Here is a 27,441-nt window from a genome sequence, read left to right on the forward strand (position 1 = left end):
GAAGAAAAATGCCTCCATCACTATGATCTAGAATAAGGTATTCCCAGTTGAAAAACATCCACAAGAGCAGGAAGAGAGGATCTATTCAAGTAGTGTTTCGTAAAGTGTGCCATGGGCTGGCATTCTGCACTGACTCACTCTGAATCAGCTGCTCTTGGAGCAAACTCTCCCCATAATGCACCTCTCCAGGTGCATTGGGGGTGAGTTAGGTCCAAGAGCAGGGAGTTCAGAATGAGAAAGGAAACATTTTTATTTTTATTTTAAGTTGCACTGTGGCTTTGCCAGGAAAAAACAAACCTGAATCTTGTGGAGCAGTGTGCCTACTCCACCACTTTAAGCCTACTTTCCTTAAGGAAAGTAAGCTTATGAGATCGCCAGCATTCTGTGTGTCAAGAGTGGATGTGGTCCCCCATCGCCATCAACTTGGCACTGCCTGGACTAATCTGAACCGAATTTGCTACAGTTGTAAGGACACCTGGAGACACCTCAACAACATAGTTTGTGGTGATGTCACCCACCCCAGTACAAGAACGTGCACATTTAAGGCTGAAGAGGACTAATTTATGAAGATGGTCATTGTCAGTCAAGAGCATAGTAAAACAAAAGTAGGCAGATTATTTGGGTTTTGTTTTTTTTAAAATGTAAGTGTGCCTCAGAATAAAAAGGTTGGGAAACACTGTATTAAATAACTACCCCCTCCTCCTGTAGCAGTGAAGTGGCACTACTGCAGCTTGTGCTGATAAAAATTAGAGCCTCGTAGCAGGTGTGATACAAAATGACTAGTAACAAAATATTAAATGAGCCAGTTGTGGGATTAAGTGCTGTCAAGTCGGTGTTGACTCTTAGCAACCCCATAGATCGATTTTTCTCCTGGAGTTGTGGGATACTGTCCCAAAATCTGAATCTATGATTTACATAATAAAACAATATAAAAGCTCACCAGTACTCACTGGAAAACATGGGCTGGAGTGTTGGATTTCATTTCAGCATTGTATGTCAAGTTGATGGGAGGGGTGGAGGGATGTGGGTATGTAAAATCTGTTGACAGCATCGGTATCTTCAGAGCAAGTGAGTGTGTTTCTCAATTGCTATAAACATCGCTTTTCACTAGGTGAGTATTGACAGGGAAGAAATAGTAAAATGCTCCCTGGCTTTCTAACAAGCAGACAATGTGAAGGATCAACTGCCCTGGCTACCTATGTCTGAGATTCTTCTTGGGTCTGTAGTATTCCACTATCCCTCTTCAGACCCAACTTGCTGCTGTTTGTTCAACCTTACTTTGGATGGCTTGTTCATTATCAACAATCTTTTGTGACTTTTGCTGGTTTCTAAGGAAGGAGGACAGTTGCTGCTAACAAGTAGTACACTTTATGTAGACTGAGAATAGGTTCAACAGGGAGACTGGATTTGGGAGGAGAAGAGTGCAGATTACTACAGCTACAACATTTACCAAAAAACTCCCATGACAAATACATATGAACATTTTTCATATGTTAAGGTATGGCACACAGTATATGGAGTTTTCAAATGCTTTCTCACTCGGGCACCGACCAGACGGACTCAAACCTGCTTAGCTTCAGCAAAGTGGCTGTATCAATCATGGGCCCTCTAAACTTAAACATATTAAGCTCTCAAAGTTTAATAGAGAGCTTTGCTGCTGAGAGGTTGCTTTCTAATAAACACTTTGTTCTGTTCAGTGATATTACTAGTCCTCTCATAAAACAGTCAACAGCAAATGATATAGAATAAGGTGGCTAGTTTCAAGTGCTGACTCAGTCACAGCTGAACCTTCTTGGTGGCTAAAACATACTCTCCACAAAACATTAGACAAAATATACTTTAAGACAGTATTATAAAAGCATTATGTTCAAACAAGGAAGAACCACCTAGAGGGGTTTGAAAGGGAAGTTCCAAAATATCCGCCTCTCTCCTCCTGGGACAACTGTATGGGAGGAAAGAATGAACTACACTAACCAGCGCTGGCCATGGGTGGGTCTGGGATAGAAGATAACCTTCAGGGGCAGTCTAGTTGCTACTTTTAATCCTCTAGATCCATTTTTAGTGTTTGCAGATATTAGGCAAGAACAATAGAAAAATATTTTTGAGGAGTGATGCGGCGGGGGGTGGGGGTGGGAAACAGGCTGGCTTTACAATATTTCATCTGGTTCTTCAGGAAGAGCGCCCTCTGATTATAATGTGCCAATCAAGAGCAGGTGTCCATAGAGATGGGCTGTTTAGCAGACAACTTTGCCCAATGTTGGCCCTGAGAGTGAAATCTAAAAAACCACTGGGTGTCCCATGGCTGTTGGAGCAGTCTCATCTGTGCTAACCAATGATGGGCCACCCCTTGCAATCTGGCCACTCCAGTGTGTGGAGTCGGAAACACTAGCTTATGCCACATTTTCCTCTTCAATGGGGCTCTGAAGCCAGTGGGGATAGTTGACTGTGGAAAGCCCCTTGCTGGGAATCTCTTTTGAGCTGTGGAAGAAGGGAGCATCTGAAGAGGCATGGTCTAGGAGCGGCTGAGATGAGGCACTCTCGCTTGCAGGAACAGACGTGTCCACAAAGGGCACCCCATCCTGAGGATTAGTCAGAGCACTCTCATGGTCCGGAATGCCCTGAACTGGGTCACTTAGCCCATCACCATGGGTCTCGAGGAGGTCGTCTTGTGCATCTGTGACTAAGCCAGCCGCTTCGTGGGCAGGTTCCCCCTCTCCTTCAGAGCTGAAGTGAATGCTATTGATGAGCACATTCTGGCCAGGAGGCTCACAGGTGCAGTCCATGGTTTGTGTGTCCTGACAAAGGCAGCTATAGGTGGTAGATGCTTCAGAGACACAGCTGTTCTTGCGCCTCAGCAGAGAGAGTCGACGTCCGAAGCCACCCGGTGCAGGGGCTGTGGAAAGCAGGCGATTCAGGAGATGTGCCGGTACATGGCGACTGTGCTCCAGGCCCTCTGCAATATCCTCAAGAGGCTGGAACTGCATGTCTTCCTTGGCCAGTCTGGAAACCAATTGCAGGGGATGTTAAAGGAAGCAGCGCAAGTTACACTGCAGTATTGGACTAGGACCATGGATACCCAAGTTCAAATCCCCATTCAGCCACGGGGTGACTCTGGACAAGTCACGTATCTCTCTTCCTAACCTACCTCACAGGATTGTTGTGAGGATGAATATAACCATGTACTGGACTCCATGCTCTGGGCTCCTTGGAAAGAAGAGCAGTATATATAAATGTGGTAAATGAAAATAGAATACCACACTTAGACACACGTTCTCACTGCTAGAATGTAATGGCATGTACATGATCGGGGTGGAGCCACCATTGGGCAAACAGGTTCAAAGAACCCGGGCCACCACCAATCAGGGGCCGCAAATGCGACCCCAGACATGCCCCCACATCTGATGTCAGACACGAGGGGGGTGTTATTTCCGCACATGGACTGCTGCCGCCAGCCTCCTTACTCTGTTGTCCATGATTGTGGTTACGTGGAGATCTGAGTATGCCTGTTTTCTGTCTAGCCAGGTGGGGCCCCCGATGTCTATTGGAAAAAGGCTCCACCCCAAACAAGAAGGGTGGAAAGGCCATAAAAGAAAGCCAGCTCCCATTTCTCTCAGTGAAAACATATTTCCCCACCCACAAACCACGACATTAGATTCCTTGTCATTGCCCCATAATAAGATAAACTAGCTGGGCTGGGCGCAGAGCATCTGCTGCCTCTAGTTCTTCTCCCTGCTGCTGCTACTGCTGCAGCTGCCGCCTTCTCCCCCCACCCACCCCCCGCTGCCACCACTGCTGCTTTCTCCCTCCAGTGTTGCCGTCATTTTCTTCTGCCCGCCCACCCCCTTGCCCAGCGCCAGTGCTTTCATCTCCCCCTGCTGGCAGCTCACTTGCAAACTCTCGCAAGAGCTGTCACACATGGGATTAGCAACAGGTATGCCTAAGAGAAATAGATAGATAGATCCTGGCCTCTAGTACTTACGTCATGTCAAAAGTAGAGCCCAGGAAGGATGGCTGATGCAGCAAGGAGACAGTGGCTGCAGTGTATGGGGCTCGAGGGTTTGAGGCATCCCAGTACCGGTCCTTCTCCAGAAGGGGCAGGTCCCCATACATCTCATCCACAGCCATCATAGAGACCTGAAAAGAAAAAGAAAAGAAAAAGAAAAAAGGGAGGGGGGATGATCTGAGGAACATACTGATCTGGGGACTTCGAGCTGGAGGCCTGAACATTAGTACTCTGATGTATTCATGAGAGATACTGGGATGTAATCTCTAGCCTGGGATTTGCAGCTGCTGGGTAATGGCGAGAATCTTATACTAGAGAAACACTGGTCTATTTTGAAGATGTTGCCTTGTCCAGTCCAGAAAGGGATCGGGGAGAGTTACCTGGAAATTCCTGTCAATTAGTAGGTTGGTTTCAAAGTCGTCGTCGTCCTCCCCGAAAGGATTAATGAGCTGCTCAGCCACCTGGAGAGTGTGCAGCAGAGCCAGGGTAAGGAAAGGGAGACTCACTTATCTGGGTGTGCTTGCCCAGCCCTCCAGACATCCTCATCGCCACTTGGGTTACAGACCTGCCAGCAGGGAGCAGTCTCTGCCAACCCCGTTCAGACACCTGCTGATCACGCCATGTGTAACTTGCCTACCTTCATCCTGTCATACCTTGAGCCATCCAACATAGAAGAAGAACTGTAGCAGGGTAAAAACAGGGACAAGCAGATCCAAGTCGTGGCCTTTATAGCCCTGGTCTGGGTCAAGGAACTGTCGTCCAATGAGACAAGCCACAAAGAAGCTGTACACAGCAATGGTGACAACCTGTCAGAGCAGGGCAAGAACTGGTAAAAGATATTCCCCTCAGGGGATGGAGGTTTCAGGCAGGTTACATTGTCTGGAACTTTAATGGAAGTTGTATCCCACCCTTTAACTTATCAGTACATTCCAGAGCAACACAAAAGTAAGATAAACACCAGTAGAGCACAAGAAAAACAGATCAAGCGGTAAAAAAGGAGCCAAAATAAGTTTCACAGCCATTTTAAACGACAGAGAATTTTCAAAAAGCTTCACCTGGTGCTGAAATAACCAATAGTTGGGTGAATCTCTCTAGAAAGTGCATTCTTCATAGGAACATAGCAACATAGGAAGCTGCCGTATACTGAGTCAGACCATTGGTCTATCTAGCTCAGTATTGTCTACAAGGTTTCAGGCAGGAATCTCTCTCAGCCCTATCTTGGAGAAGCCAGGGAGGAAACTTGCAACCTTCTGTTCTTCCATGAGCAGCTCCATCCCCTGAGGGGAATATCTTTCAGTGCTCACACATCAAGTCTCCCATTCATATGCAACCAGGGCAGACCCTGCTTAGCTAAGGGGACAAGTCATGCTTGCTACAGCAAGACCAGCTCTCCTCTCCTCTCTCCTGGCACCACAGCCAAAACGGCTTTCCAAAATGATCTCTCCAAAGAGCCAGAAGCCATTGTGTAACTTGTAAAGAATAACTTGGGAATTCCATGAGGTTGCCTTCTCTTCTCTGTGGTCAGTTTCAACAGTGACATGGGTGGCTTCTTCTCCATGCATGTCTATAGGCAGGATCACACACTTCAGCGGGGGGGGGGGCATTTGCAGGGGAGAATTACTGCCAGTAGAAAGGATTAAATGCTCCTCCCTTCCATCCACCAACTCTCTTGACTTGCAGGTCCCTTTCTGCCCCTTCATTACCTCAGTAAACACAGGTTTGCTAAAACTAGGTATAGTTGCACCCCCGGGAAGTCCTGGCACAGGAGAGGCACATGGCAGACAACAAAGCTCAGCACCAATCAACATCACCCAACACCATATAGCCCTATCTGGTGGGGAAGACCACACAAAGCTGAAGGCAGTACACAAGAGGAACACAACCTCATTCACAAGGGCAAGTAATCAGGTTAGCTGTGAGTTTAGGGCCCATAACTCACCTGTGTGTAGACTAGTGGAACGCTAATCCAGTCATAGTGGTAGAGCATACTGCAGTTGCCTCGAAAGAGATTCAGCTCCTGAAAAGAGAAAACAGCCATTCTTAGAATCACAGAATTTCAGAGCTGGAAGGGGCATCTGAGGTCTTCTGGTCCATGCCCCTGCTTCGTGCAGGAATCTGCTACAGCATTTCTGACAGAATAGAATCAAAGCACTGTAGATCATGTACTAAATGTGGAATACAGAAGACTTCTCCATCTGGTTGAAGGTTTCCTACATTCCCAGAGCAGGAACAGAAGGGGAGAGTTTATCTCAATGGGCAGTGTGCTCTGGAAGACACCTTGACTCAAAGGACAAACACAGAAACAGGGCCCCAAAAGGGAGACCCAACCTCACTCCACAAAGGATGTCTGGTGTGACAAAGTAGCTACCAGTAGCTGCATGCTATCATCCCCGATTTAAACTTGCACCACAGATTTATGATTGGGTTTCATGACCGTTCAGCTGTCATGGCCTCACCATAGAATCCCTGGAATTGTGGTGTGATGAGGGTGCCAATAAAAGAGAGACAGAGAGGGGTGGAGGGGGAGAGGGAGAGAATGAATGAATGAATGACTATTCAGCCAATGCAAGTCAACCGTGTAATGGGTATGTCCATAGTCAGAACACAAGGAATCCCAGCCTCACCTCCATGAGCAGCTTGAGAGCATTGTTATCATGTATACGGCCCTCTTTGCGTGCCTGTGCAGCTAAGTTGGTAAACCAAACACAAGGGATCCAGTATTTGTTGTAGGAAGAGTTAAGGTTTTCATATTTCTTGCGCTCCTCTCGGGTCATGAACCCTAGAAGCAGAGACGGATTGATGACTGTTAAAAGAATACTGACTGCATGACCTCCCGTTGTAACGGTTTAGGAGGTTTGGTCCTATGTTCTCGACTATGTCTATTCAGGATGGATAGACATCCCTCCCGCATATTCAGTACAGGAACCTAACATCCATCCCCACTTATGAAATGCCACAAGTTATATATACATTAAAGCTAGATTTGCACAATTATTATTATTTTTGAATTATTATTATTAATAATGAATATTTAGACACCATTCTTCAACCAAAGTTCCCAAAGCAGTTTACATAGAAAAATACACAAGACTTGGCTCCCTGTCCCCAAAGGGCTCACAATCTAAAAAGAAACATAAATCAGATACCAGCAGCAGCCACTGGGATGCTGTGCTGGGGTTGGATAGGGCCCGTTGGTCTCCCCCTGCTAAATAGAAGAGAATCACCACTTGAAAAGGTGTCTCTTTGCTCAGTTAGCATGGGTAAATGCATAGAAAAAAGATATACAATGTTAGAGGTTGTTGATTTTTACCCACAATAGGTAAAACAGCAGAGCACTAAGGAATGAGCACACACTCCAGTTACAGAGTAGGTAGCAGAGGATGGTTCGGATATTGCAGCTGTTTAGAGAAAACACATGGAGATCCTTGTATGACTAAACACTAAATATTTATTGGTTAAATACACTTAGATAGGAAAGACCTATATCTAATCTAAAGGACTACATAGTGGATAGGTAAGGAGAGAGAGATATATTTTTCCATCTGCTCTCTAGGAGGAAAGGAAGGATTGCGACTCAGCACAGGAAGTGCTGCAGAGTCAGTTCAGGGGTCGTAGAGTAGGGACAGATAGGGAGACCCTGACTCACTGTCTCTACTCCCAATGCCCCTAGTGGTCATTAGGACAGTTGGTGCAAAAGGTCGATGCACTGGAAGTTCATCTCCAACATACAATGCATAGAAAAAAGATATACAAACTTATGGAGGACCATCCTGTCAACATTAAGTTTTTTTCATTCCCATTAATTTCAAAGGGAGAGATTAAAGCACATTTTATTCTCCTAATAAAATAAACAGGTCTTCAAGGTGCCAGAATCTGTCTGGAAGGGGCCCGTGGTTTCTAAATGTAAGCTAGGTGCATATTCTGGACTGAAGAACCCTCTCTCATGTAATGATGAACTTCTAGGGCCAGCTCAGACCCTGAAAGAGGAGCATTTGTACTCAGCCTTGCTCCCCCACATTTGACTACTCTTCGCCTATGTTTGCAAGTGATACAGAAATCCCGTATTTGCACTTTCTGCATCTGTGGTTTGACTATAAAGCCCATGTTTTACAAGTGATTATCTTTCACTATTTATCCCACATAATAGCAGCATTCACACATTCCAGATTAAAAAGTATTTAGCACTGACACACACACGTATATATAAATGGCTCTTGTGTGTGTGTGTGTTATTTTAATTGCATATCTCTTTCTGAAAAATAAATCATTTTCTAAAAGCCACGCTGCTACCTGTACCAGCTCTAGCAAGGGGGAGAGGCAGCACCTACAGGTCTGACCTTGCTGCCTTCCCCACTCCCTAGCATCACAGGGGGATTCAGTAAGAAGAAACGTCTCCTCCTGCATTCCACTCACCAGCCTCCACCACGTGGTCAATGGTGGGGAAGCGTTTGAATACAGCGGTGCTGACCGAGCGCAGGATCAGGACGGCCGAAAGGCTGCAGTGCCGCATGAGTGTTCGCCGGTAAAGCCGCCCCCTCTCATCAGCACCATGCACAGTCCCAGAGATGGCACACATCAGGCGGTCTGGCATCGGCATGCAGGTGTACTGGCTCCACCAGCGGTTCACCACCAGCGTCACATAGAAACCTGAATCCAACCAGGAGATGGGTTGCTTTAGAAGTCATGCACATACCCCACTGCAATCAGGCAGTCTCATTCTAAGCTAACACAGAAGGCTTAACTTGGACCAGGGCTGAGATGTAGAACTGCTTGTGAAAGCCAAAGCTCAGCCTGGAAACACATGCATGCAACTGTAAAAATAACTCTTGTCTGAGTATTTGCAGAGCACCTTTCCCCTCATTGCTGAGCAGCCACAGCCAACCAATATATGCAGGATTAAGGAAACAGGGCTTCCTGGTCTGGCTTTCAAGGAGATCTAAGTTTCACTGCTCTTCTTCTAGTAAGTTAGTCACTGGCTAAAACATGCAAGTATCACCCATCCCTCCCCAGTTTCCAGATGGAGTGATTAGAACTTGTAATCTCCTCTGTCACGCCATGCCATTGCCTTGGCAGGCTGGGGGAGTCAAACCCAAATCTAAACCAAGATGAATTCTTGATTTGTGGCCTTAGAAGGTGACCTGATTCAGTTTTATTTTTTATTGTTGAACCACTACAAAACCCCAGAGAAATAATTTTAAAAATATAATAATAATAATGATAATGATGATGATGATGATGATGGTGTTGCTTCAAAAACATGCAAGCATCTGTGACACATACAGAGTCAGTTATAATTCTTTAGAATATTTACGTATCACTTTTCAACCAAAAGAGTTTACAAAGCAGTTTACAAAGCAAGAGGAATGAGAAAATGGTTCCCAGTCTAAAAGGGGCTCATAATCCAAAAATAGACACACCAGCAACACCCACTGGGAGGAATGTTATGCTGGAGTTGAAAAAGGGTTGGTTGCTCTCCTCCTTCAGAACATACGAGAGAGTCACTACTTTCAAAGGTGCCAGTCAGCAGGGGTTGTGTTGAAGAGAGGGTGGGCAATTTCTGATGAAATCCAGGGCCAGCCCAGGGGTTTTTGATGCCCTAGGAGTCACCTAATGGTGCAGCAGGGAAGTAACTTGCCCAGGGAGCAAGAGGTTGCTGGTTCGAATCCCCGCTGGTATGTTTCCCAAACTATGGGGAAATACCTAAATCAGGCAGCAGTGATCTAGGAAGATGCTGAAAGGCATCATCTCCTACTTCGTGGGAGATGGCAATGGTAAACCCCTCTTGAATTCTACCAAAGAAAACCTGTAGGCGCAAGGAGTCAACATCGACCCAAGGGCACAACTTTACTTCAAGCGAAGTATAATTTTGGCAACCCACACCCCAATTCAATACAGAGAAAAATGAGATGTCCAGACTGAAGTGTAACATGCATTTACTTGGCATTTGAAATGAACAATATAAAAATAGACGTTTTAATAGTTTTTTTTTTTTAAAAAATCTGTAATCCTCTGTATAGGATAAACCACCCAGTAGCTGACCCTTTAAGTTGTGTCACAGCAATGTTGCTTGCTCATGCCACAGACAACTGGGATTTTTTGAAACCACACTGAGGCTAATTATATAGAGATTACGTCATTGCCTGCTCAGTAACTCACCAGGAAAGGTTTCAATAGGTAGAGAGAAACATGCTCTATTGTCCTATGGTCAGCTAATTCTCTCTCTCTCTCTCTCTCTCTCTCTCTCTCTCTCTCTCTCTCTCTCTCGCCATGTGGGCATCCATCAGGCAGCAGGCATCCAGTATCAGTGGTTTCTCACTGAACAGACACCAGTTAACTGGCATGCTCTCTCATGTGCTACAGCCAGTGCAGCGAGGGAACTGTGACTGTGCATGGGACAATAGAGCATGTTGCTCTCTATCTATTCAAACTTTTCCTGGGGAGTTACTGCACATGTAACGACATCATCTCAGCCAAGAGCTGAGTCAGTGTGTGTGAATGACTCCAAGCCATAAAGCTGGACAAAAGTATGCCTTTTGCAATGTTTCAGATGATAGATAGAATACGTACACTGATCTTACAAAAAAAAAAAAAAAATCCCATCTGCAATTGTGATCTACCTAGAATATTAACTGGGGGCGGAGGGAGAAATAACTTCCGACTAATCTGGCATCCCTTAAAGCTTGGCATCAATGTTCCCCCTAATTTATTTTCATCTGTGTGTGGAAAGAGTTTTGTTCTGGGCGAGAGTATCAAGGCAGTGTGTGCGCACATGCAGTCAGAATGGGGGTCTTCCTGATTCAACCAGAGCAGGATCCAAAATTAACTGGGTGGACATCAAAAAACTTGTGTGTGCATGTCCATGCACATGCCTTAGAGGGAACACTGTTTGGCACCCTAGAGGGCCACCTAGTTCGCCTACATGGTAAGGCTGGCCCCTGGTGAAATCTCAGTAGCCAAAATGAAGCTGTCTAAGATTTTCAGTTGTCAGAGCCATGAGAGGGGGAGAGGGAGTATGATTCCATGAAGATGGATACTTGCAAGCCTGAGTAATTGTAGAGGAGGAGTCTGCTTTGATAAGTGACATGGTTTCTTTTACATTTGACAACACATTTTCCCTTCCAAAAATGACAGCTCTATTCATTAACTTTGGGTCATTATTGAAAAGCAAGTCATCTGTCTCACTTGAGGACATCATTTCAGAAAACAACAACATGATCAACAAGATGGGCCCCTGCTAACTGGGCAAAGAGGCACCTTTTACCGTTGTGGTTCTCTTTATTTAGCAAGGGGAGAGTAACTGGCCCTATCCACCCCCAGCACAGTACCTCCAGTGACTGTTGCTTGTGTCTTACGTTTCTTTTTAGATTGTGAGCCCTTTGGGGACAGGGTTCCATCTTGTTTGTTTGTTTTTTCTCTGTGTAAACCGCCCTGAAACATTTTTGGAAGGGCGGTATAGAAATTGAAATAATAATAATAATAATAATAATAATAATAATAATAATAATAATAATAATAATAAATTTCTTGTTTACACAGTCAGACAGGTGTTATTGACTGGTTTGTTTTATCCAGACATCGAGTCCTTCCCAAGGACCTGGGATGGCTGGATTTTATTGTCAATTGTTATAGATATCGTCGCAGAATATAGGCTGTTCCCAGTAAAGCTGCTTTTTGTAATTGGCTGGTGGTGATTTCTGTGGCCCCTATGGTGTTGAGGTGCTCTTCAAGGTCTCTTGGAACTGCACCTAGGGCACCAATTACCACTGGGATTATTTTGGTCTTCTTCTGCCACAGCCTTTCAATTTCAATTTGTAGATCTTTGTATTTGGTGATTTTTTCTATTTCTTTTTCTTCTATTCTGCTATCCCATGGTATTGCTATGTCGATTATTTTGACTTGTTTTTCTTTCTTCTCGACTACAGTTATATCTGGTGTATTGTGTGGCAGATGTTTGTCTGTTTGTAGTCGGAAGTCCCATAATATATTTAAATCTTCATTTTCTACCACTTCTTCAATTTTATGGTCCCACCAATTCTTGGCTACAGGTAGCTTGTATTTTTTGCAGATGTTCCAGTGTATCATCCCTGCTACTTTGTCATGCCTTTGTTTGTAGTCAGTCTGTGCGATCTTTTTACAAAAGCTGATTAGGTAGTCCATGGTTTCATCTGCTTCTTTACAAAGGCGGCACTTGCTGTTTGTTGTGGATTTTTCGACTTTTGCTCTTATTGCATTTGTTCTTAGTGCCTGTTCTTGTGCAGCCAGTATTAAACCCTCTGTTTCTTTCTTCAAGTTGCCATTCTTAAGCCATTGCCAGGTCTTGGTGATGTCTGATTTCCCACTTATATTGTGCAAATATTGACCATGCAGGGGCTTATTTCTCCATTTTTCTGCTCGGTTCTTGACTTGTTCTTTCTTGTAGGCCTGTTTTGTTTCATTGGTGTTGAACAGTTTCTTGTTATTGACCATTTGAAGTGCATCTTCTTCACTCGTTTTTATATATTCTTCAAGGCCTCTTTTCTCCTCCTCTACTGTTTGATGGACTTGCAGCATTCCTCTTCCACCTGAGCTTCAAGGGAGGTATAGCATATCTACATCACTGCGGGGGTGCAGAGCATGATTGATGGTCATGTTTTTCCTGGTCTTACGATCTAGCGTCTCTAGCTCTGCCTGGATCCAGTCTATTATTCCTGCAGTGTATCTGATAACAGGTATAGTCCAGGTGTTTATGGTGTGTGTGGTGTTCCCGCCATTGAGTTTGGACTTTAGGATTTTTCTAACTCTCCTGATGTATTCACTTCCCATTTTTCTTTTAACTTAAGTGTGTGCAATGTTATCAGCCTGGAGAATGCCCAAGTATTTGTAATGTTCTTTCTCTTCCAGGTTCTTGATGTTGCTTCCATTGGGCAGTTCGATTCCTTCTGTTTTTCTTATTTTTCCTCTGTTCATTATTAATGCAGCACACTTGTCTAGTGCAAACTCCATTGCTATATCGCTACTGAATATATGGACACTGTTTAGCAGTGATTCGATTTCTGACTGGGACTTTCCATACAACTTCAGATCGTCCATGTACAGCAGATGGTTGATTTGACTTGATGTTTTAGATGTTTGGTATCCGAGGCCTGTTTTGTTTAGTATTTGTGAAAGTGGGGTCATGGCGATTACAAACAACAGAGGGGATAGTGAGTCCCCTTGGAAAATGCCTCTTCTAATGCTAACCTGTCCAAGTGTCTCGCCATTGATTGTTAACTGTGTACTCCACATGCTCATTCCTTTTTAAATAAATATCTGAATGTTTTTGCTGACACCAGTTGTTTCTAAACATTTTAGTATCCATGTGTAAGGCAATGAATCAAAGGCTTTCTTGTAGTCAATCCATGCAACACTTAGATTGGTTTTTCTTCTCTTGCAATTTTCTAAAATCATTTTGTCAATCAGCAGCTGGTCTTTTGTGCCTCTGGTGTTTGAGCAATTTCCTTTCTGTTCAACTGGAAGCTGTTTGTTAGTTAATAAGTGTTGCATGACTTCATCTGCTATTATTCCAGTTAATAATTTGAACATGGTTGGCAGGCAGGTTATCGGTCTATAATTACTTGGAACTGCACCTTTTGCTGGGTCTTTCATGATGAGATGAGTTTTCCCAGTTGTTAGCCATTGTTCAATATCACCGCCTTGCAAAATGTGATTGAACTGTTTTGATAGTTGTTTATGAAGGCCTGTTAGGTGTTTAAGCCAAAAGCCATGCAGTTCATCGTCACCTGGAGCAGTCCAATTTTTAATTTTCTTTGTTCTTTCACTTATTAATTCTGGTGTTATTATTAGATCTTGCATTTGTTGGTTACATTTTTTGACCTCTTTCATCCAGCCTGCTTTTTTATTATAATCTATTGGATTGTCCCATAATTTCCCCCAGAATTGCGCTGTTTCTTCTTTATTTGGTGTTTCTATGTTTCTTGCAGTTTCTCCTTCTATGCTTTGGTAGAAACGTCTCTGATTCGACTGGAATTGGAGATTCTGTCTGTGTTGTGTAGTTCTGACTTCATATCTGCTCATATCTGCTAATCTTCTTTGACACTGCTGTTATTTGCTGCTTTATTATTTCCAGGACTCCTCCAGTGAGGCACTAACTTGGCGTGGTTGTGGGGCTTGTGTGCTCTGAGGAAGGTGAGAGCTATGCCAGAGGTCCAACCATACTGGACAGGTCTCACCAGAGGAGCCAGACAAAGAGTACCTCTCCCATCAACAATATGGTGAGACGTAACTTTAATAAATCTATACCGGATCGGTCGTCGCTCGAGTCAACAAGGACCGTGCCAGGTGCTGGAGTCCCTGGACATCTGGTGGCAAGTGGGCAACAGGACTCAGGATCTTCAGTTGAGCAACCAGGGCTGAAGACAGCAAAGTTACTGGAAGAAACGTCGCTTAACCGAAAAAAATTATTTTATTTTTTCTCCTTCGTATGCTCTGTGTCAATGGGCCATCAAATGAATAGCAAGGGAGAACATCAGCTTAACCAGTCCCACAATGACAAAGCCATGAGACATGGAATTTTAGAACATCTACCCAACATGTTGAACTCCAGCTAGAGTTAATTCCTTTCTCAGTTTGTACATGCCAACTGATAGTCCTCTAAACCTGATGTAAATTTAAGCAAGTTATACCAGGAAGAAACCTGGTTACTCTGAGTTGCCCACTACTCTTTACAGCAGGCAAAGGGCAAACAAGAAAAAAAGACTAGACATATTCAGATGAAGAACCTGCTCCAGTGGACAGAGGTTGGGATATGCACATGCATTAGGGAGTACTGTGGGTTCCCATGGGAACCGAGTTGGAGTTCAAACATCTCACCCAGAACAAAGGAGACAGGGATGAGATTGGCATAGTTGTCGCAGTAAATGACCAGCTTCTCGAAGTACCGTTTCTGATGCTCACTTAAGACATAGCTGTAGGTGGGAATAAGATTAAGAGAATGGTTAAGAGAAGATGGGTGTAAACTTGTGACAGGTTGCTCACACCCAAATGTATGGGCACAGACAGACTTGCCAAGATCCACCTTCTTGCACCCTAGCTAGGGGACAATTTATCCTGAAGGGCTAGTATAGGCTCTTGATGGAAGCCTGAAAGTGGGTGCTGTTTGACAACAAAAGAAGTCAGGCCATTGGTCCATCGAGCTCAGTATCATCTACACTGACAAGCAGTGATTCTCCATAGCTTCAGGCAGGAATTTTCCTCAGCCTTACCTGGAGATGTGCGGGATTTAAACTGGGATCTTCTGCATAGTAAGCAGATGCTCTTCCACTGGACTATGGCCCTCATCCCCCACAACATTAGGGTTGAAGGGGCAGTTTCACACACCAGTGCATTAGGCAAAGGCTAGGAGCTGAGGACTCATGGCACGTGAAGAGGCTAGACTGCAGTCATGCAAAGGGATGGGTTTGCATGACAGACCTAGGAGCTTATCTGATGCAAACCCCAGGCTGCTAGTCAGAGGAGACCCAACCGAGTTAGCAGGACAGTCAAATGTGCAAAACTAAAACACCTCAAGAAGTACTACTAAACCACTTGAGCTGAACATTGGGGAAATGCCGTTTGAACTCAGAGAGGACAAACTGTCCAGCCAGTGGGATGCAGAAAGACTGAGGGTGTTTTCACAGATGACTGACCTTTGCCTACATCGAGCCATTCCAAGCTGAAACCATGCAAGGAGGAGGAGGAGTCATGGACACACAGTGCCCTCTCCACAGGAGACTCAACAAGGGCTCTGACTGATGCAGGTTGTTTGCTGCAGGATCAGTCAGCAGCAGCAGCATGACAACTGTTGTGAAAGGGGGTGAGGCTGGCCTGTTGGGCAATGCCAAGTCTGTTGGTTTCCCACCCACCCCATTATTGTGTTATATTGAGGCTTGGGCCAGTTGGACCCTGGTTTTGACAAGGCAGGTCTGTGTGAAAACACACTTTCCAAATGAACACGAACGAACACGATCAAACACGAACGAACACACACACACACACACACACACACACACACCAATCAGCAATTATAAAGGCTTTTCATTTAAAAAACAAACACCTAAGGGGAAAGTATGCCTCTTCTTGGGAAAACAGCATTGCACAATGGAGTAGTTCGAAGTGTCACAGAGATGCAAATAAAGATTTGAGGAGCCCTGAATGGAAACCAGAAGGTTTATCCTCTTACACTTGGTCAGGGCTGGGATATCTTGACTGGCATTTGCCAGTGATTTGAGTATGCCTCTGTATGCCCCCCACTTACCGATAGGTAACGCTGAGTCCCAGGTAGGACACAGAGAAGACCAGGAACTCCTTGTAAAGTAATTTGTAGATGCTTCCACGCCACAGCAGCAACAGCTTGTAGAAGCCACCAAAGCGGGCATTGGCCACACGGGCTGTGTATGTGACCGTCATGGCAGAAATGAAGGAGTCTTAGTGGGTCTGCAGCACAAGGAGAAGTGGGGTTAGGTCTCTGCCACTCCAAACTTCTCATCATCTGCTTGCTTGTGCTCTCTCTCTCTCTCTGCTTTTCACAACATCCTTTGTAGCAAGGAACGCCTCTGGATGTTTCAGTAGTCCCACCCAACTACATACAGCAACACCTACTTGGAAAGAAAAGAGTCAAATTAACGGATAGCTCCCTCTTCCACCAGCACTCCTTCCCATGGATCAGGGGGCCGCCAGGAAGCAGCTCTGTTCCCTGTGTACATATTCCCTTGGGATCAGAGGCTGGTGAAACCACTCCTCCATTAGGGCACTGCTGCCTTTGTGGTTGTCAAAGTGCCTCTCAGTGGTCAGTAATGACCACAATGTCATTTGTGGAGAATAAGCAGTTGCATGAATGGAAGATTTTTGTTTGGGAGGAGCTATCCTAGATATTACAGATATTGACCATCAGTATGGTCAATAGATATTACAGAGTTGACCATCAGTATGATAGTTAAGTCTGGCAGATCCTGAAGATCATCACAAAACCACTGACCAGAAATGAGAGAGTAATGATTTAAAAGGCCCTGTCTCCTCATTGCAAAGAAGGAATTTGGCCATGGAGAGAGGTCCTGTTTTGTGTTCTCTTTTTATCCCTTTTCTTTCCAAACATTCCCCGGGCTCAGGACAGGGAAACAGAATTCTTTCTTCCAGTTTATTTGTTGCAGCCAGAAGACAAAAACAACAAAGAGCTGTGGCAACTTGAAGACTAATATTTATTGTGCATAAGTGAACTGCAGTTCTAAGTGGTCAGCTAGGTAAGTACCCAGAGTACAGAGGTGGTGGTGGTACTAGTAGTAGTAGTAGTAGTAGTAGTAGTAGTAGTAGTAAAGCTAAAGCATAAGACAATGCAGACCTTAGCAATGTTACAATACAAGGTGGAGCACAAATTAATATAGAATCCAAATGGGCAAAGGTGTGACCCACTCCCACCAGCAGCCCCTGGCAATGAACAGGCATAGCAAATCCAATCCTATATATATATATATACTACTGAAGAACAGCAGAAGCCAGGACCTTTTACTCAGGTAAAGATTCCCCAGAGAGCTGCATCTACACTAGCTCTGTACCGCTAGTTTAGCACTGGAACTGCCTGAGCTGGGTTTTGAACCTCTCCAGTGGAAATGTGATGATTGTGACAATGTGTATGGGTTGTAACATTAAACTTCACATAAAAGAATAGAACATATTACCGGAGTAGCCCAGGGTATTGTGGGGTCTGAGGCAAGGTGCCAAATGCTGTCTCACCCCACAAGTCTGCTGGAGGTCAGCAAAAACTGACCTTGCAGCAAGTGGCCCAGGGGGCAGGAAGGAGAGACAGCTGCCAGCAACCTCCTCTTCTCTCCTCATGCTCCTTGCAGAACTTGGGTCAGATCGTGGTTCCCCAAGAGCTGCTCTGATGGCAGTGGCAGGAAGCATTTTGCAGCCCTGTGAGTGCCCCGATAATCTCACCTCGCCTCATGAAAGGGCCGCCCCTGCACATTACCATGAACATAAAGCAAACAGCACAGCACTATTTCTGATATCATTTGTTAACAAACATCTATACAATCACATTGGGATCAGTGATGGCAAAAGTTTCAATGTTATCATACAGTAAATGTGATCAAGTTACCATGGAAAGAATAGGTCTGAGCAGTCAGGTGTGCTAATGCTGAAGAGGCATATTGCAGCTGGTTCCAAGATTCGCGGGAACTTATATTTTCTAGAACAGAAATGGTTGGCCAGAGCATCTTATATATACTTCCTCCCTTATTGTCTGCAGAACTGTGAGGAACTACTATTCCTAGCAGAAAGCACTGGAAAATGATGTAAACAGAGAAGCAATTAGAGTATATATATATACACACACACACACACACACACAGGAGTGGTAGATGTATATTTGGTTCTATAATGGAGCCTTTAATTCAAAGACGGCTCCCCATGAGGCGAATGGAGGCAATTGCCTTGTGGCACCTTTCGGGGGCCTTTCTGTGGCAGCAGAATGCACTCCTCCTCATCTGCTCACCATCCAGCTCCGGCCCCCATCTCTGGCTTTGCCCCAGGGCAGGAACCAGAACTGACGTTGCCCTCCGCCCCTGCCCTCCCAAGCCCACATGTTGTCCTCTTCCCCCTTGCAGGGCATACTGGTGCCGCCGCTGGCTGTTTGCACAGTGCATCCTGGGGAAGAGTGTGCAGGCAGCTGCCTGGGCTCTCCATCACTGGCTGTTGTACCAGTGCAGGCCTCTCCTCCTCTCGCTCCCATTAAATCCCCTTCCCTCCAAGCATCAAGTAGGGATAAACGGAGAGTTTTCACAATGGAGAGAAGTAAGAAGTGGGGTCCCCCAGGGATCTGTACTGGGACCGGTGCTTTTTAATTTATTCACAAATGATCTAGAAGAAGCAGGGGTAAACAGCGAGGTGGCCAAATCTGCAGATGATATCAAACTCTTTCAGGTAGTGAAATCCAAAACGGATTGTGAGCAGCTCCAAAAGGAGCTCTCCAAACTGGGGGAGTGGGCAACAAAATGGCAAATGCACTTCAATGTTGGCAAGTGTAAAGTGATGCACAGTGGGATGAAAAACCCCAACTTCAAGTATACACTGATGGGATCTGAGCTGTCGGTGACGGACCAGGAGAGGGATCTTGGGGTTGTGGTTGACAGCTCGTTGAAAGTGTCGACTCAATGTGCGGCAGTTGTGAAAAAGGCCAATTCCATGCTAGGGATCATTAGGAAGGGGATTGAAAACAAAATGGCTAATATGATAATGCCCTTATACAAAACTATGGTGCGACCACACTTGGAGTACTGCATAAAATTCTGGTCACCACATCTAAAAAAGGACATTGTAGAACTGGAAAAGGTGCAGAAGAGGGCAACCAAGATGATCAGGGGCCTAGAGCACCTTTCTTAAGAGGCAAGGCTACAACACTGCATACAATTCTGGTCACCACATCTAAAAAAGGACATTGTAGAACTGGAAAAGGTGCAGAAGAGGGCAACCAAGATGATCAGGGGCCTAGAGCACCTTTCTTAAGAGGCAAGGCTACAATACCTGGGGCTTTTTAGTTTAGAAAAAAGACAACTGTGGGGAGACATGATAGAGGTCTATAAAATCATGCATGGGGTGGAGAAAATGGATAGAGAGAAATTCTTCTCCCTCTCACATAACACTAGAACCAGGAGTCATCCCATGAAATTGATTGCCAGGAAATCTAGGACCAACAAACGGAAGTACTTTTTCACAAAACACATAATCAACTTGTGGAATTCTCTGCCACAAGATGTGGTGAAAGCCAAAAACCTGGATGGCGTTTGGATAACTTTATGGAGAAGAGGTCTATCAACGGCTACTAGTCGGAAGGCTATAGGCCACCTCCAGCCTCAAAGGCAGGATGCCTCTGAGTACCAGTTGCAAGGGAGTAACAGCAGGAGAGAGGGCATGCCCTCAACTCCTGCCTGTGGCTCCTAGCGGCATCTGGTGGGCCACTGTGCGAAACAGGATGCTGGACTAGATAAGTCTTGGGCCTGATCCAGCAGGGCTGTTCTTATCTATCCAGGGGAAGTCAGTGCCCCCTGCAAGGAGGAGAGGGTGGGCCTGGGCGGCAGGGTGAGGGTGGGGCCAGCTAGAGGGTAGGGCATGGTTAGCGCTGGCTCATATTCAGTGGCAAAGCCAACAATGGGGGCAGGGTGGCTTGTTGCTATTGGCCTCTATTATATGCAGTGCAGTCCCACTTCCATCATTATATTGAGGGACAATCACAGCTAATTAAAGGCCCATAGCTATGCATAATATTCTTAGCCATTTATAGTGCATAAGATTATATGTATAATAGTAATTTCAGAAATGCAGCAGTGTTATTCTGCAACAGCAAAGAGAAAGCGGTCAAACAATGCTGTGGCAGCTCAGAGACTTCAGGTATGTCTTAAGAACAGCTTTGCTTCCCACATGCCTAGTTGCATGATTCCTCATCTGAAACAGCAGGAAGCCGTATGCAGTGACATAAAGAGGTGCAACATTGTGTGGGGCAACAATCTTGCCTTGTTTGGACTGCATGGCCTTTTGTTTGGCATAGTGAGGATCAACCCAAGGGTCAAGGATGTAGCTGGTCTTGTGGTAGCAAGCATGAATTGTCCCCTTTGCTAAGCAGGCTCCACCCTGGTTGCATTTGAATGGGATACTAGATGTGTGAGCACTGTAAGATATTCCCCTAAGGGGATGGGGCCTCTCTGGGAAGAGCACCTGCATCCTTGCATGTGGAAGCTTCCAAGTTCCCTCCCTGGCAGCATCTCCAAGATAGGGCTGAGAGAGACTCCTGCCTGTAACCTTGGAGAAGCCACTGCCAGTCTGGGTAGACAATACTGCGCTAGATGGACCTATGGTCTGACTCAGTGTATGGAAGCTTCCTATGTTGCTGTGTTTCTAGTAGCAGGCAGCTTCCTATGTTCCTATGACTGCTGCTGGCTCCATGTGCCCAACGCCTGAGAAGTCCTCTAGGACAGTGTTTCCCAACCTTTTTCATCCTGAGGCACATTTACATTAAAAAATAAATAAATAGGGCACACTGCCCCTTCAACATATTTTTGTGTGTGTTAGCAAAGCTGTTACACAGTTTTTAGTTGTTGGTTTATTTTCGCTTCCTTCCTCCTCTTTATTCTTATATAATTTTTATTCTTATTCATAGCTGTCCTTCGCATCACTTCTAGAGCTGATTCACCCCATAATGCAGCAGGAAGTATGCATCACTCCTGGTGCACACGGGAGTGAGCCAGCCCCAGATGTGGGGAGCTTAAATTTATGCACTGCAAAGGATATGTCCTTCCCAGTGCATTATGGGGCATGTCAGCCTCAGAAGCAGGGAGTTTAAAGTCCCAATTTTGAGAGCTGACTCAACAAGTCAGATGCAGTACACCAGCCAGTGTCCCATGGCACACTGGTTAGGAAACGCTGCTCTCAAAGCATCTTGACTGGCCTTTTGTGGCATGAACTTTTACAGGCAATAGCCCTGCACCTGATGCAGTAACCTGAAGCCAAAGGAAGATAATCTCCTGCAAAATCTTTGGGATCCTATCATGTAGGATGTCCTTGCTTAGTTTACAGAAACATCTGGAGACCAAGGGGGCATCAGAAGGGTTATATGTTTGGTGTGTCTCTTTTGCTTTCTGATCTGGGTAAGTTGGTCACTCTTGGACAGTCTATAATCAATTTACACAACAATCTTTTGGTGGGTTGCACAGCAACCTACTCTGCTGTTAAAGGACTTCCAAGGATACAATTTGTTGGAGGTCTGCAGGATGAATCATCCACCCCCTGCCTTGTCCAGCTAGCAGTCAGGTGAGATCTTCACAGGTCATAGTCTGCTAAAACTTTCTCACCTGATACATTCCACTGAGAATGTCTTTTCTCCTGCTTGTTTTTCCAAGTGAATTGAGAAATCAAATCCCGCCACTGCGCAGACTGCAATCAAACCTCCCTGGCTTAACAATAATAGGCAAAGTCTTTGAAGGAGGCCCACTTCCCAGGCTACCTAAATGAGCTCTTTCATTAATGAGTAATGCTGAAAGCCCATTCCCACCCCCCCAACCAAAGATCTAAGGCTGCCTATTGTTTGAGCAGACCACTCACAGTTGACAACAAATACCCAAAGATTCTGTTTGTCTTTCCTTCCAGAGCGACTATAGAAGGAAGAAAAACTAGTTAATAGTTTTAAAGCTCTGGGTTTTAGAGTTTTAATTTGTTTTTGTTTTTAAATTGTTTTATTTTAATTGTGTCAGTGTTTTAATGGCTTTTGATTGTGAACCACCCAGGGCCGTTTTTGTATGGGGCAGTATAGAAATGTAATAAATAAATAAATAAAAAGGATGCAACTATGCATAGAAGGGAAATGTCCTCAGGCAAGAAAACAAATTCTAGATGAGATGACCCTACTATTAACAGTACAGAACTAGGGCTGAGATAGCATCCCAGCCAACAGGCTTTCTCTGCAGGCAATCACATCGGAGCCTCAGAAATGGAACTTTCCCAGGATCAGAGCTTCTGAGCGATCCTAAGACTGTGGCTCGAACTAAAATCGACATCTGAACAGCAGGTAAGAGCTCTGTATGCTAAGCTGTACAGAAAGACCGACAATCCGATGAGCACTTTCACATGTTGCACTGAATCCAAAGGAGCAAAACTGCACGGGCTGTTCCCAGCCTCCACTCACTCAGCTTGACTGTCTGCATGGATCCTACTCCTATTTAGTTGTTTGTGCATAGGGCTCATTCCACATGATCAGGAACACTGTTTTCCCAGGGTTCACCACTGCATTGAAAAAGCCCTATCATGCACCTAGGATCTTTGCACACATTACGCTGAATGTGTGAAGGTCAGTAGCAGGGACAGCATGTGGGTTCCCATACTTCTCCTACCCTGTCAATTCAACTGGTGAAAAGTGCTTCAAATAGGTAGGAAATTCACATTGCTAAAGACACACGGAGATCACACTTACATCATTTAAAAGAAACCCATTGTTATGGCTAGTCCCTCTTTTACACATCTTGCTAAAGAGATGTTGCTTCCCTTTGCATTCCTGGCAGCTCTCCTGGAAGCCAAGAGCAAATAACCTCGCTCCTCAATCTGCCGCAATAACCGCCAGTCCCATTTTTGAATGCTCTGATTTTCTATTTTCAAGCACAGTCGAGATTTAAACAACTGAAGTAGTTAACTAATAATAGTATTTTCTACATAGGTCTTAAATAATATGCTGCAGCAGCAAAATGATCACAGTCTCATACGGAAATCACATTCAGGTCGAGTTTCTCTTCTATAGATCATTCCAGTTGTTACAAAGTTCTACATGTTCCCAGGGCCAGCTTCAGAAGTTGGCCAGGCTGGATACTGACCTGGGGACTCAGGGTTATCAAAGGGCCTGTGGCGGACACCTGAGACCTCCCAGATCCTATATGGGGTGTGCTGGGAGAAGTGAAAGTGTCTGTACAAGTCCACACCATCACTGCCGCCTTCCCAGCATCCTCCAAAGCCACCAAAGGGAATGTCCTCCCAAAGCTGCCGAGAGAAGGCAGTGATGTGTCGGTCTGTTAGCTTGGCTTCCTCCCTTTGTGTTTGGGGGAGAGTGCTGGGGGAAAGCAGCAGTGGTGTACAGTGTTCCCTCTAACTGGGATTCCCAGAGGTTGTTGACTACAACTCCCAGCATCCCCAGATGCAATGGCCTTTGGCTGGGCATTCTGGGAGTTGTAGTCAACAACAACTGGGAATCCCTGTCAGAGGGAACAGTGGTGGTGTGGCTCTTTTGGTCACTGTCTCCTGCCTCATTGGCCAATTGGAGGGGGCGGGGGCAGGGCGGGAAGGAGCAACTGCTGCTGTTTCTGCCGCTGCTGTATCCCATGGTGGCTAATGGGGGGTGGAGGAGGCAGCAGCGGCAGCAGCAGCAATTTAAGCAGCCCTTGCCACAACATCCAGGGGAGCCAGCCCTGCATGTCCCTTTATGGCTGAAGGAGCAGAAACTTCAAGACACCAACAGCACACGCTTGGACAGACAGGGAATTCCGGGGGGCGGCGGGGGTCACTGTGATGTCTGTTGTAGCCAAAAACAACGAAGAGTTCTGTGGCAGACTTTCAGGTGTCGAAATATTCTTTCTTTAAAAATCTAGTATCAGGATAATGGCCCATCCTTCAGTGAAGACATTCCAACAGATTAAAGCTGCAGTCTTAAATGTGCTCACTAGGAGAGATAAGGTCTTCCTAATGTTTGCTTCTAGTTAAACATGTACAGTAAAGGGCTGTAAAGCCTTTTTTATACCCTGCATCAGTCCAGGATAGTTTGAAAATTAATCCTTGCATCATTATTAAAATTTTAAAGTGTGTGTAGACTGAAACTATTCTGCCCTATTCTGAAAATGAATATAAATTTTTAAAATTGCATTCAATATAATAACCCATCAATATTCCATTTTTGCGAATAACAAACTGACTCTGAGGAAACATGACAAAGCTATCCAGAAAAGCAATGGATTGGATACGATTTTAATCCAGATTTTAATCCAAAAGTAACTTTAGTGGCCTGTTACGGCATACAGCTGCAACTGCAAGGTATAAACCGGGGCAAATCACCTCTTTGGAGATTGTCATCTTGATTGCACACTGCTAAAAGGAGAAGCGAGCCATGAATAAGGTTGCTGAATTGTATAATATAATTAGTTACATCCCTCTGTTCCAGATCTGTATGCATATGAACGACACCATAAAGCAAATCTCTGTAAGGAACATTGTCTAATAAACACTTTGATTAAATGCAATCGTAGTCAAAGAAGCCACCGTTTTGCAAGAGAACCAAAATTCCACAAATGGTATTTGTAAGAAAAACCAGCTGGCTTCTTCTGGCAGGAGCAGAGCACAGAGAACCCTGTGGAAAACATTCTTTAACCGTTTGACAACTAACCTGTGCAGGAGGTTATCAGCTGCTTTGGTTTCACCCTCAGTGAGGAAAATCACAGGAGCCGAGAGATCCAAAGAGCACCCATTCCCTTGACAATTATTCCCAAATCCAAACTCCACCTGGGATGCAGTTCTTAAGACAGGGTGCAAATAACACCCTGCAGGTTTTTAAATACCTAGGAACCTAGCCCTCCGCATCCTGCACTGACCTTTTACACCTCTTCCAATAGAGGCTCTCTGATTGCTTGGCACCAGGACCTGGAGGGAGGATTGAGAGGGGAGGGGTGAGAGGCTGGGGTGAGGAGCCTGCAAGGGTTGCAGGCACAAGGTGGGAAAGAAAGGAGGGTGCGGCATCTCCCCGCCCCCCAACTGAAAGAGAAAGGGGGAAGAAATTGGGAATTCAGGATGGGTGGGAGCCCATAGAATTTGAGACATAACAGCCTTGGACATTGCTGGAAGCAATGTAATGGAAAGGTAGACCAAATGCATGTAAAGCTAATGGTAGAAGAGAAATATAATGGTAGAGGATGAAAAGGGGAGGGTGAGAGGTTCCTTCTAGGATTGCAGCCATCATGAGTGGACTAGCAGTCAGGGCTGTTCCTAACTCTTTAAGAAAAATGAGGTTAATTTTAGTGAGTTTGTGGGGGGAGGCAGAAAGTATGTGTGGCAAGCTGGATGCTGGCATTTCATTCTCAGCTCTGGTAGGGGAACTGGGGTTTGGATGTCAAGTTCAACTCATTTATTTGCCAGACAGATTCTGTAAACGCTGCCAACATATCAGAGGAAGCTGTTCAGCTCAGTTGAAGAAAGGAGGACTGGCTGTCAGGATGGGATTTGAGGGTCTGATTATTTGAATTTCTAGCCTGCCCAATCCCTAGGACTCCGCAAGGGCTACACTTTTAATATACACAAAATATCTAAAAATGTTTCCTATGGTCTAGGAAATGCTGTCTAGTGGGCATGTGGTATCTGACACACAGAAGGTAGGGCTCTCCTGACTACCCAGCTGCTTCTTCTATGAGACCGCACACCCAGAAATCCTGGTCTGACTCGCCTGAGTTGAGATCTGCCCATTGTGGGTTTGCACAATAAGCGCTCTTAATCGCCTCTCAACTGCTAACCTGATGGAGCCACTCTCCCCCTTGGGCCTTTTCTCTTCCAGTGTTTGACAAGTCAACACCCTCAGGGTTTGGTTTCTGGAACAGAGATGAACCAAGCAAACAACTGAATAGACAGCCTGAGTGCAGAAGAAACTAGTTTAAAGGAGGGGGAAGAGGGGGTAGGGAAGGGAAGGGTTATTTCGGGCAGTGGGTGGGTGCCATATCTGAGAGTAAAGGTAAAGTTGTGCCAAGTCAATGCAGTATGAGATGATACATCTTCCTATATCACTGCTGCTCCTCTGTTTCCATAGTCTGGGAAACATACCAGCAGGGATTTGAACCAGCAACCTCTTGCTCCATAGGCAAGTTACTGTCCCACTGCACCATTAGGTGGCTACAACATCCAAAAGTGCTAGGTTCTCTATATGTGAAAGCCATCAGCCCTGAGTTTCTCCCAATTCTGAGAGAGTGTGTCTGCCTTGGGATCAGAATAGTGGGAAGATGGGAACAAGATCGCCTCCGTCCTCCCAGGTCTAGAAGGCTGCTTCTGTGTACGGCCTATGATGCTGTGCAGTAATTCTGCTGTGTCACCCACATTCCCTGCATCCTTTTGGATAGCTTTGCTTTTCCCACCTAGTGCTGTGGCCTGTATAGCAAACAAAACACATACTTAGGTAACCCACTGGCACCTAGCCATGCCTCCCACAAGGTCCCTTGCAGAAGAAGCACAGGGCCATGGGCGGGGCCTAACCCCAATAGGGACAAACCAAGCAAGCCCTGACTGGCCAAGGCAAAGTGTCCTCATCTGTGCCACACCTTGGGAGAAGCTCCCAGCCTCTGTGTTGGCACGAGGCCATAAGTGGTTGGCGCAGCTGGCCTAGACACAGATGACGGCAGCATGCCTTCCTCTAGAGCCCAGAGGATGGCTACTCTCTGGCTCCCAAAGCCAGGCTGTCCACAGTTCAGTCGGGCTAGGACACTTCACCACTTCAAGGGCATTTTTGAGACAGAAGGGAGAAGCACTTCCTCTCGTCTCATACTCCTGTCAATACTGTTAAATGTTATGATATTTACTACTCAACTCTAATCCTAGTAAAGTGCTTAAGAACATAGGAAGCTGCTATCAGAGGTGTATCTAGGGAAAATAGCACCTAGGGCAAACACTGAAATTGTGTCCCCTGTCCAAACATCTGACGCCCATCTTTCAGATAACTTTACCATAATATCAGCTGAAAAATACAAGTCAAGCTCATTAATATTTTAATATTTCAAAAACTATTTAGCAGTGGATGTAGCCAGACCAAAAAATGCTGGAAAACTACAAATTTCAGTATGCTGGGACTCATGAAATACCCAAATACTATGTGGAGGTGTACTCGGAAAACTAAACAGAAGTGCCTGTCTAATTCTCTACTATGCATT

General features: G+C 45.3%; 1 protein-coding gene across 1 annotated transcript; it reads right to left on the reverse strand.

Moving 5' to 3' along the window:
• Positions 1 to 2,111: 2,111 nt before the first annotated feature.
• BEST2 (bestrophin 2) lies at positions 2,112 to 25,033 on the reverse strand. The gene is made up of 10 exons (XM_053298636.1): positions 24,924 to 25,033; positions 16,275 to 16,453; positions 14,852 to 14,946; positions 8,417 to 8,650; positions 6,628 to 6,782; positions 5,943 to 6,020; positions 4,657 to 4,809; positions 4,384 to 4,464; positions 3,980 to 4,134; positions 2,112 to 3,000 (listed from the first exon to the last, which is right to left on the reverse strand). The coding sequence occupies exons 2-10, from the start codon at positions 16,424 to 16,426 to the stop codon at positions 2,391 to 2,393; spliced, it is 1,713 nt and encodes a 570-aa protein (XP_053154611.1). The 5' UTR covers positions 16,427 to 16,453; positions 24,924 to 25,033; the 3' UTR covers positions 2,112 to 2,390.
• Positions 25,034 to 27,441: the final 2,408 nt, after the last annotated feature.

This window comes from Hemicordylus capensis, chromosome 2 (assembly GCF_027244095.1).
Source record: "Hemicordylus capensis ecotype Gifberg chromosome 2, rHemCap1.1.pri, whole genome shotgun sequence".
Lineage (NCBI taxonomy): Eukaryota > Metazoa > Chordata > Lepidosauria > Squamata > Cordylidae > Hemicordylus > Hemicordylus capensis.